Below are 11622 nucleotides of genomic sequence, written 5' to 3' on the forward strand. Positions count from 1 at the left end.
TAGACATCCTGTGAGTGCAGAAAACCAGGGACAAAGAGGTATTGAAAACAGCCCAAGATAAAAGACAAGTGATCCATAAAGGATCAAAATTCAGAACAACAGCATACTTTCAAAGAACAACAGGAGCTAGAAACAATGGAAATAGTATCTGCAACTTTAGATTTTTTTAAACTAAGAATGCATGTTAAAAATTTTAAGTTATGCCTATCAGTATCAGGACGGATATATGAATGAAATAGTATATAGCCATGAGAAAGAAAGATCTACAACTACACAGAAGAAAATGATTCTTACAAACATAACGTTGAGCAAAGAGGCTAGACACCAGAATACAGAGTGTGCATACAAGAGCCAGATACAAGAATGTACAGTACAAGAGACAAAACTAACCCATGCCATTAGAAGTCTGAATAACAGTTACCTGCAAGGAGTAGAAGCTGGGAAGTTACTAGAAGGGAGCATAAAGGGGACTTCTGACATGCTGAAAATGTTCTGGTTCTTGATCTGGGTGCTGATTACACAAGGGTTTTCAGTTTATGAAAATTATCAAGCTGCTTCCTATGACAGCTGTACTTTTCTATAGATTCTTTTTAATTTCTATAAAAAGTTAAAAACAGAAATTAAGGGTAACTACTAAAACAATAAGAAATAAGATGTATAACTTCCAAATCAGCAATGATGAAAAAAGAGAAATAAAGAAATCTGATTAATTCAATAGAAAGGAGGGGGAAAAAAAGAAACGAAGAAAACTATGATAAAGTACAACATAAAATGATACACAAATACTCAGTAAACACAAGAAATATAAACAGACCAAGAAGATCATTTAAAAGTTAGAGATTCTTGGGGCGCCTGGGTGGCTCAGTTGGTTAAGCGACTGCCTTCAGCTCAGGTCATGATCCTGGAGTCCCGGGATCAAGTCCCGCATCGGGCTCCCTGCTCAGCGGGGAGTCTGCTTCTCCCTCTGACCCTCCCCCTCTCATGATCTCTGTCTCCCATTCTCTCTCTCAGATAAATAAATAAAAAATCTTTAAAAAAAAAAAAAAGTTAGAGATTCTCAGTAAGAACTTTTTAAGTCTAGTCATATACAATACATAAGAGGTTTTACAAAAACATGAGATTACAGAAAGTTTAATGTATAGGAATGGAAAAATTATAACCCTGGCAAATATTAAATAAAAGAAGGCTGATGCAATTACATTAATACCTAAAAACAGATTTTTTTTTTAATATTTTATTAGAGAGACACAGCGAGAGAGGGAACACAAGCAGGGGGAGTGGGAGAGGAAGAAGCAGGCTTCCCGCCAAGCAGGGAGCCCGATGTGGGGCTCGATCCCAGGACCCTGGGATCACGACCTGAGCCGAAGGCAGCCGCCCAACTGACTGAGCCACCCAGGCGCCCCGTAAAAACAGATTTTAAGACAAAATGCATTATTAGAAAAAATGAAGACCATTTCATAATGACAGTAAAAACAATTCACCAGAAAGATATTACAATTCTGAGCTTAAATATACCCCATAACATAGCCTCAGAATTAACGGAATGAAAAGGAGAAACTGATGAATCTATAATCATACAAGGACATCCAAAATATCTTTCTTCATAACTGATAAATTGAGCAAATAAAAAAAATAAATAGAAAATTTTTGATCAACAAAATTAGCCAAATCAATCTAATGGTCATATATACAATCCTGTACCCAGCAATAAAATATGCATTCTTCTCAAGCACACTTGAACCTTTATACAAAATAACCATGTTCTAACCCACAAAGCAAATCTCAATAAATATCAAAGAATCTATATCATATAGAACACATTCTCTGATCGAAGTGGGATTAAGCTAACTCTCCAAAAAGCGTATGTTTGAAAAATTTTAAACACTTCCAAATAACTCATGGACTACAGAAATACATAATGAAAACTTAAATTATTTAGAAAAAGGCAATAAAAATACTGTATATCTAAAATTTCTAGGAGGCACCTGAAGTTGTATTTAGACAGAAGTTTATAGCTGTACATGCTTATAAGAAAAGAACAAAGGTTGAAAATTAATGAACTGTCCAGTTCAAAGGATAGAAAAAGAAGGACATGGAAAAAAATAAAAAATAAAGGGCAGGAATCAATAAAACTAAGAAAAGAGAGATCACCAAAATTAAAAGCTCGTTTTAATAAGGCTTATGAAATCAACAAACTTCAAAAGGAAAGTAGACAAATCAATATTAAGAAAGAAAAGGAGGAGACAGTTATCAAAACATTAGAGATTTTAATAATCTTAAGAGACTATTATCGACAACTTTATGCCAACAACTTTGAAAACTTAGAAATAATGAAAAATTTCCTAAAAACATATAATTTACTAAAACTAACTCAAGAAAAAAGAGAAAATCTAAGCAGCATCATAACCATTAAAGAAATTGAATCTATGATTTAAAGTCTGTCCACATACAATACCAGGTCCAGATGATTTCACAGGCACGTTCTACCAATCATGTAAAGAACCAATTAATCCTGATCTTATCAGACCATCCCACTGAGAGACAGACTGAGACAGAGATGAATTCCCCAACTCATATTATGAGACTGATACAGTCTTGATACCAAAACTGGACAAGGATAATGCTAGAAAGTTATGCCCAGCAATATCAGAGGCTAACATTAAGGCTAATCTCACGTAAAAGTATAGACTCAAAAACCCTAAATTAATATTAGCAAACCAAACCCAACAACATACGTATAGATTACGTATCAAGCAATGTACGTACAAATTATGTATCAAAAGCAAGTAGGGCTCATATCAAAAATGCAAAAGTGGTTTAACATCAGAAAAAGCTCTGATGTTGAGTCACCCCATTAACAGATTAAAAAATTTTTAAAAACAGATGATCAACTTAATAAATGCAGTAAGAGCATTTGATAAAAACTTAATACTCATTCAAATGAAAGATTCTTAACAAAACAGGGACAGAAGATATTTGTTTATAAGAGAGACTACTGAAAAAATAAGCAAACGTAATTCTTGATGTTAATATATGAGAAGTGTTCCTGATAGTCTGAAATAATAATAAGGATGCCTACTATCATCAGTCATGTTTATTCAATTATATTCAAGTTTAGTCAATGTAGTTGCGGGGGAGGGAGAAAGGGAAGGAGAGAAAGAAAAGGTATATGGACTAGAAAGGGAAAAACAAACCTATCATTATTTACAAATATTATAACTGCCTATACAAACAATAGATCTAATAAAAGATTTCAAGGTTGCAAAACCCAAGATCGGCGTATAATAACCAAAAGTGTTCCTATTCACCAGCAACCAAACAGAACACATAATCTTTAAAAAGAAATGAATTTAAAACAACAAATCTTCCATAAAATAACGTAACAGATATACTCATGACCTTAAGGTGGGGAAATTTTTCTCAAATAGAAAAGAAAAAAAAAAAAAACTATCCATAAAGGAAAAGACTGATAAATTGGGCTATATTAAAATTAAAAACCTCTCTCTCTGTCAAATAAATAAATAAATAAAATCTTTAAAAAAACAAAAACAAAAACTTCTGTTCATCAAAAAACACCATTAAAGGAATGAAGAGGCAAGCATATCAGCAATACATATGCATGACAGAAGTCTTATCTGTAGAATATGTTAAAACTCCTACAAATCAATTTTTTTAATGGGCAAAAGACTGGAAAGGGGATAAACAAAGAGCCAATAAACAAATGTGAAGGGGCTCACCATCATTATCAAGAAATTACAAATTAAAACCCCAATGAGATATAACTACACACCCATGAGAATGGCTAGAAATAAAAAGACTGACTATATACCAAGTGTTCATGAGTATGTGGAGCAAAGAGAAAGCTAAAACATTTTTGGTAGGAGTGTACATGGCACGACCATTTTGGAGAACTGTATGTAGAGAAACTGAATATACGCATCCTCGAAGACTCAGAGACTCCCCCCTCTTGGTATATGTATACCAACAGAAAGGTATTCATAGGGGCACAAAAATCCACGCACAGGCATGTTCATAGTAGCATTCTTTATTTTAGTTCAAAACTGGAAGCAACCCAAATGCCCATCAACTACAGAAAGCATACACAAGTTGTGGTATAAGGCTTCACTAGGATACCGTAAAGAAAGAAAATGCACAAACAAGTCCTACATGCAACAACATGGACATACCTCACCAAGAGATTGTTACCAAAGGAAGCCAGACACAAAAGAAGCCATACTGAGTTCAAAAAGGGCAAATCTAATCTACAGTGCTAAAGTCAATAAAATGGGTTATCTTTTGAAGGGTGACAACTGAAAGGGACATGTGGAAAGCTTCCAGAGTACGAGTGATGTTCTATATCTTGATATGGGTGATGGTTACAAGGCTGTGTTCACTTGATGAGAATTCTCTGAACTGTAACCACTTGTAAGTTAAGTATGTACTTTCCTGCATATATGTTATAGCCCAAAAAATTACTTTAAAAATATACGTATGTGATCAAAATGATGATATCCCAGAAACAAACCTGATTAAAGAAATGTGTAAAATCTTTACAGAGAAAAACTCACAGTATGATTATAAATTTCATACACATGAGCAAATGGCCAGAAAGAAGAAAATGAAAAAGTGTGTGTATATGATGAGGAGAGATTTATACCACCAGATTCAAGATATTACGACAGTGACTGGAATTTAGAAAGGAATTTAGTGTAGGGAGAGATAAGTAATTCAACAAAATTAAGAGCTCAGAAATAAAATACATAAAAAGACACTTGACATGCTACAGAGGAGTAAAGAATGAGCTAATCAATACATGATATTGACAGAACTTATTACCCATTATAAAAAAGAAACTTTAGAAAACTAGATTCCCAACCTCACAACATAGTCAGGAATAAATTCCATATGAATTAAAAACCCATGAAAAGTAAAAATCTTTAAAATATTCAGAAGAAAATATAGAAAAATAGCTTTAAGACCTTGGATAGGTAAGGATTTGTTACATAAGACATAAAAAGTACAAACAATAAAGAAAAGGACTAAAAAATATGACCATATTAAAACTTATGCTCAACAAAAGATATCGGTAAGTAAAAAACAAAGCAGACAGCTATAACACATAAAATCAACAGAGGACTCTCATTCCTAACACAGAAAGAATCCAATAAACCTAGAAGAAAATGTCAAGCCACCAACTTTTTAAAGAGGCAATCAAAAAAGATAAAAGCTAAATAGCCAATTAAATTTGAAAAGATGCTGCTTACTCGCTGTAGCTAATGTGTGTGATGCTGTGCACATCAAGAGCCCCCTGTTTCCAGTTCTGCCACTAACTGGATGTGACCATGGACAAACATCTTACAAAGGCACCTCGGCTTCCTCATTTGTAAATGGTGAGATCTGTGCTTCACCAGATAATTACAAAAATTTCTTCACTGGATAATTCTAATTCTTTCACTGGATAAGGATCAATTTACTAAATATATGAATTTAAAAAAATTAGTGCGGGGCGCCTGGGTGGCTCAGATGGTTAAGCGTCTGCCTTCGGCTCAGGTCATGATCCCAGAGTCCTGGGATCGAGTCCCGCATCGGGCTCTCTGCTCCTTGGGAGCCTGCTTCTCCCTCTGCCTCTCTCTCTGTGTCTCTCATGAATAAATAAATAAAATCTTTAAAAAAAAAAAAGAAAAAAAATTAGTGCGACATACAGATTAAAAATTGTTGCCATTATCATTATTAACAGAATGTAAGTCTTCTAACTAAGTATTAATGCTCTTTCAGCAACTTGTTCATTTTCCTATTAATAGAAAAGGGAAGGTCCATAAGAAACGATAAAAGGAAAAGCCAGTGGAAAAAATACTCAGCAGCATCTTTCCAGCACCATCTTTGGGAATGGACGCCCTGACCCACCACTGCAAAAAGCAGGTGTGCTTGACAATTTTCTGTCACTCCTTCATTCAGTCAACATTTTTTGATACATACTACATGTCAGGCCCTCTTAGGTACTAAACAAGATACAGACCCTATCCTCATAAAGTCCGGCATAGAAGACATATGACAAACAATAATTAACCTTACAATTAATTGATGAATTAATGAGTGCTGTGCTAAGGACGTCAAATGTAAAATAACCGTGCGTATGAGTGCACGTAACAAGGGACCTGACCCAGTCTAAGAGGTCAGAGAGGGCTTCCATGAGGAAACGCCATTTAAGCTGAGACCTGCGGTATATCAAAGTCTCATTCTTGGATGACACAAACCATTAAGATCATCCATCTAAATCCACGGCTCTAATACCTCCTCACCCAACAAACTTCTGGTTTTAATTTTACTTCCAACATAGGTCTTGCTATAAGGAGAAAACATGTTGATCTCTGCCACAAATAGTCTTATTTGCTTGGCACTTACATCTCTAATTCTAAAACTAAAAGAAGGAACTCAGACATTTTCTAAGCAATGGTAACATGGGAGGCAGCATGGTAATGAGCAAACAGACCCTCAGTTCTATTACTGTCTCTGTCACTGTGATATCTTTTAAGCTGATCAACTGAACTGTCTGAGACACCATGTCCTCATTCTTCCACAAGGGGAGAAATTCAGTACCTCTCCGAAATCCCTTCCAGCTATGACAGTTCAAGGGCTAAATGTAAGAAAGCGGGGAGGAGGTCATATATCTCTACCTTTGGCTTTCTTGGTAGCAAAATGACGGATTGGTACAGCTGGAGAGGCCACGGATTGCCCACGGTCATTTTGTCTTCCACTCACTGTCTTCAGCATCCCTTCCGAAACAGGTCTGGTCCAGGCTGCAAGGGAGTTACAAAAGACAGGGTGGACCAAGCGGAAGCACCTTAAACCTGAGGCCATGACTGAAGACAATCCTTGTGAACATTCACTAAAAAGAATAAGACAAAAAGGAGATCTAAGTAAAACAGACTGTATTACAACTTCAGAAAATAATCTGTATTAATTATCAAGCAACCCCTGCAAACTGAGCTATGTGCTAGGCAATTTAAATATATTGTCTCCTCCCAACAGCCATCCAAGGAAATATGATTAGCCCCATATTACAGGATGAAGAGATTGAGGCTCACAGAGATTTAAGTAACTTGCCCATAGTCTGTAAGACTCCAAATCGCCAGGCTCTTTCTACTGTACCAAATGCTTCTTAGAGTACACAGGGAACACAGAGTAAGTAAATGCGCAGCAGCCTAAATCTTTAATGATGCTAATTAAATCCTTACATGAGAAAAGGCAAAAAATCTTGATAAAGTTATACTATAAAGAGGGAGGGCAGAGCACTGAAAGAGGACTTTAAACTAAATTAAAAAAAATCATTTCAACAGGCATAAAATGACTGGAAAATTCACACGACAGCATTTAATTAAAATTTTCTTTGGTTCCTTATGCACTGATTACCAATTAGAATGCACTTTACTTTAATGTGAGTCTGAAGCACGGTTGAGGTTTGAGGTCTTCCATGTTACAGAACTGAAGCTCTGGAAAATGCCACCCTCCTCAGTGTTAACACAAGTTACACATTATACATCTAAAGTTCTGACCATGAAAAAATGCTAGCATCTAGCTAATGTACAGCTAGCATCTGCCAGGAATCTGGCTACCACTTAGTTAAAACCAAGAACAATTCTCATCAAATACCTGGAAGCTACTACTATCTTTGAAAATCTGTCCTACACCTCATTAAAAAAAAAGAAAAGAAAATCCTATCCTAAAATGTTGATGCAGTAGAACTAAATCAGAGCATGTGCTCTGTAGCCAGATGGAATCCAATCCTGGCTCTACCACTGACTAAATGCCTCTAACCTGACTCTGCACCTCGATTTTCTCAACTGTAAAATGGGGATAATTATAATTATTTCTTAGGGTGGGGAAGAATAAATGAGTTTATGCAGGTAAAATAATGGGCGTAGTGCCCAGTGGACAGCAGGAGCCCCCAAAAGGGTATCTGTTGATAACTATCGCCTTTCCTTTCAAAAAGACTTTCACACAAGGGTCAGACACAATAAAGAAATCTTGCGTGTCATTATACAAGATAGCCTAGTCAGTCAAATCTGGATGTACTTTTAATTTTTTATTTAAATCCCAGTTAGTCACCATACAGCATTATATTAGTTTCGTGATTCCACACTTCTGTCCATCACCCGGTGCTCGTCATGACTAGTGCCCTCCTTCATCCCCATCACCTACGTAACACCCAGCTGCTTTTATTTTATTTATTTTTGGATATACATTTCAACTTTGGACAGTTCACTCCACCTATCTGGGCATCACTTACCTCATCTGCAAAATGAGAAAAATAATATCCTGATCTTAAAATGAAATAGTAAGTATATGGAAAACACCTAGCACAGTGCCAGGAATACAGTATCTGCTTATTAAATGCTAGCTATCATTACCATTATTTCTTAAAAGAAAAGCAAATGAGCAGAGCAAAGGCAAATTATTTCTCCTGATAAAATTTTTTTCTCTCCTGATGGGATTTTTAATAGCAAGGAATGCTAGATGTCATGGATTAGTATATGAAGTCAGTAAAAGCAAATCTGGATTAAAAAATGAAGAAGTATCTTTTCTTCTTCTTTAATTATTATCAATAGCTGCTATTAAGTGAAGTCAGGCCCAGGCTGATTGCTTAGCTGTACATATTTCACTTAATCCTCCCAATAATGCCACAAAGAAAGTATAGTAATCTCCATTTTACAGATGTAGAAACTGAGGTTCAAAGAGACTGTCACTGTCCAAGGGCATGGAACTAATAGCTCTGCCCTATTTCGGCAAAACTGTTCACAAAATTTGGCTCTGAGTGAGGTTTCTATATCTAGATTTTTCTAATATAGCCAATGCCTAACCCACACTTATATCCAAATATGGCTGTATAATAATGTGTTTTTTTAATTTTTTTTTTTTTTTATCTACGGGGTCTCAATTTGGCTGCTCCATTTAAGACAGGTTTCCTGGTGTTCCTGTTGCAGGTCATAATACCAATCCACAAAGCAACAGAAAATCAAAATGGGTTAGAAATAAACAACCTTTGACAGAAAATGCAGTACCCAAAAGGAGACCCAGTACATGTGAACCGGAAGACAACTCTATAAATAAACCACATTGCTGAAATGTTTTAGGCACAGATTTTAATTGCACAGAAGTCAGGAAATTTCAAAGTGGAAGTTCAATAAAGGCAGTCCCTTGGGCCCTTTACCTTAAGGACATGCATATTAACAGTTCAGCACAGAAGCATTAAAGTCGAGGAAAGGAACTGTCACAGGAGCCCAATCCAACAAAATTAACCTATACTGAGAGAAAAATGTGTCAGGAAGTACCTGGGCTTTGGACACAGTGTTGAACTGGAATCCCACACTTATTAACTCGGGTAGATCATTTCGCCTCTCTGAGCTGGTTTGCACCCCATTTTTACCATGGTGATATTAATGAGGCTTTAAAAAGATAATTATAACAATAAAAAATGAAACAATTGCCAACACTTACAGAGTTACAACTATGTGCCAGAAACAATTCTAAGTGCTACATTGTATACATTAACTTATTTGAACCTCATGATATCACTATGAAATAAGTACTGTCAGTATACCCATTCTATGGATGAAGAAATAAAGGCACAGATAAATAATTTGCCCAAGGTTAGAATTCAGGCAATCTAGCTCCAGTCTGTGCTCTTAACCACTATACTATACTATTATGTACCTGAAACCACTCAGAGCAATTACTGACATTATTGTTGAAACCGTTGAAGTAATTTTTAAAACTGTTTGAAGCATATACTGTTTTTCCAAAGGTAAGGTTCTCAAAACTTGACCTTCTCTGTTTTCCATAGGTGTATTTTAATTTTAAAAAAGAACTAGATGAGGGACACAAAGCCCATTGTCCACTCTCCCAGCAACCTCTCCCAATTCAGCTGTATATTAGCTTATAATATGTACATTTTCAATACTTTCACATGTATTATCTGATAACCAGATATGTGATTACCACCCACATTTTACAAATAAGCACACTCATTTTTCATTTCCTGGACTATTCCTTCTGCTCCTAGGTCTTCAAAATACTGCTGAAGTTGAATCTGCTTGGAATGACTTTACCCCACCTCTTTAATGAACTACCTCCCATTTTTCTTTCAGATTTCAACTTAAGCATCGCTTTCTCAGAGGATGCCTTCTCTGGCTGTCTCCTCCAACCCAACTAGATCAAATGTCCTGTAGCCCATTTTTGTTAACACCCTACACTTCTTCATAGTGCTTAAACAATATTAGCTAATATTTGTGTAGTTATTTGATCATTGCCTAATTCCCTCCACAAGACTATAACCATCGCAAGGACTGATCTATGGTTGTCTTATTCATTGCCATACCTCCAGTACCTAGCAGTCCCTAAACACAGAAGACACTGAATACAAGTGATGAATACATGAATGAAAGTCTAGAAAGAGCAGGTCCTTGACCAAGGTCACAATTATGGTTCAAGATTTGGAATCTAAGCCTCAGATTGAAGGTCCTGGGATCTACTTACCAACAGTGCCTCAATGATCTCTTGGTTTGCCAGATTTTCCACATAGAGATAGTAGGGTATGCTCTCTAAATTCAGTGCCATGTAAAGGTGTTTATAGCAACTGACTACATAGAATCTGACTATTCATAGTATCATGACTATAGTACAGAATCATGTCCCTGACATGGCCAAAGGAGGATAAGACACTTTAACAGGTGGAGAAAGAGCTTTTGCCTAAGAGCCAGAAGGTATGAATCCCAATATTCCTACTTCATCACTCCCTGCCAACCATCCTCTATAGATTCATAACTACCTGTACTCAAAAAGCATTTGTGCCAGCTCTAGGACTGACATATGACTTGTATCAAATCATTTCTCCTACCTAGGCTGTGTTTCCTCAACTGTAAAATGAAAGGTCAGACCAGATTCTGGGTAGTGCAATGGAGTGTAGTGAAAGGAAAACGGCACCAAACTTAGAGAAGACCTGGGAAAGAGCCCTGGTTCTAGCACTTCCTAGATAAGTGACCTCAGCTAGGTCGAACTCTCTGGACCTCAATCTCCTCTGTAAAATGTAGATGACAATACTATTTGTCAGGGTTACCAGGACGATCCAATGAGATAAGGGCTGCAGAAACACTCTGTAACTAGATAACAGTACTGAAATGACAACTGTTCGCCAAGGGAAGACACAGAGTAACAGCTAAAAGTTGAGGTTTTGTAATTTAAGCTCCGTCACTTACTGGCCGCACGACCCTGGTAGTTATTTCTCTGAGCTTCCACTTCATCATCAAGTAGGATAATAATACCTACTTCCATGGGAAAACTAAATGTTCCTGCCAAACAGTGGGCTACTAAGTAGTGGCTACTATTGAGTAAGCTCCCTTCCCCTCCGCCACCCGCGAAGTTCCTAGCTGAGGAGACAAGCCCCGCCCCCACCCCATGAAACTCTCTGGGAAGCGACAGGTCCCGCCCCCAGCCTTAAAGGTCAAGCCGGACTCGAATGGAACCGGTCGGGGGACGGCGATCAGACTCCCTAAGGTCCCCCAGAAATCTTTGAATAGAAGTTTCTGGCACCCGGACCCAGCGCGCGCCTCCAGGCCGTGCAGAGGC

At 36.9% G+C, this 11622-nt stretch overlaps 1 protein-coding gene and 1 long non-coding RNA gene across 4 annotated transcripts in view; both read right to left on the reverse strand.

The window, feature by feature from the left end:
* Window positions 1-11622, reverse strand: part of MRRF (mitochondrial ribosome recycling factor) — a 53585-nt gene that overhangs the window by 41856 nt on the left and 107 nt on the right. Inside the window, exons 1-2 of one of the 3 annotated variants that reach the window (XM_035015886.1) lie at window positions 11253-11283; window positions 6675-6886 (exon numbers count right to left, since the gene is read on the reverse strand). In XM_035015886.1, the coding sequence (XP_034871777.1) occupies window positions 6675-6858 (184 nt within the window). In that variant the 5' untranslated portion in view covers window positions 6859-6886; window positions 11253-11283. Of the gene's footprint in view, window positions 1-6674; window positions 6887-10533; window positions 11230-11252; window positions 11284-11622 lie in introns of those variants that run through there. The other 2 variants (XM_035015885.1, XM_035015884.1) reach the window with 2 other exon arrangements.
* LOC118017732 lies at window positions 3778-5248 on the reverse strand. The gene is made up of 2 exons (XR_004681224.1): window positions 4855-5248; window positions 3778-4771 (listed from the first exon to the last, which is right to left on the reverse strand). It is a non-coding gene; the product is annotated as an uncharacterized LOC118017732 (long non-coding RNA).

The sequence above is a fragment of the Mirounga leonina genome, unplaced genomic scaffold (genome assembly GCF_011800145.1).
Source record: "Mirounga leonina isolate KUSES-001 unplaced genomic scaffold, KU_Mleo_1.0 Mir_170, whole genome shotgun sequence".
Taxonomy (NCBI): Eukaryota; Metazoa; Chordata; class Mammalia; order Carnivora; family Phocidae; genus Mirounga; species Mirounga leonina.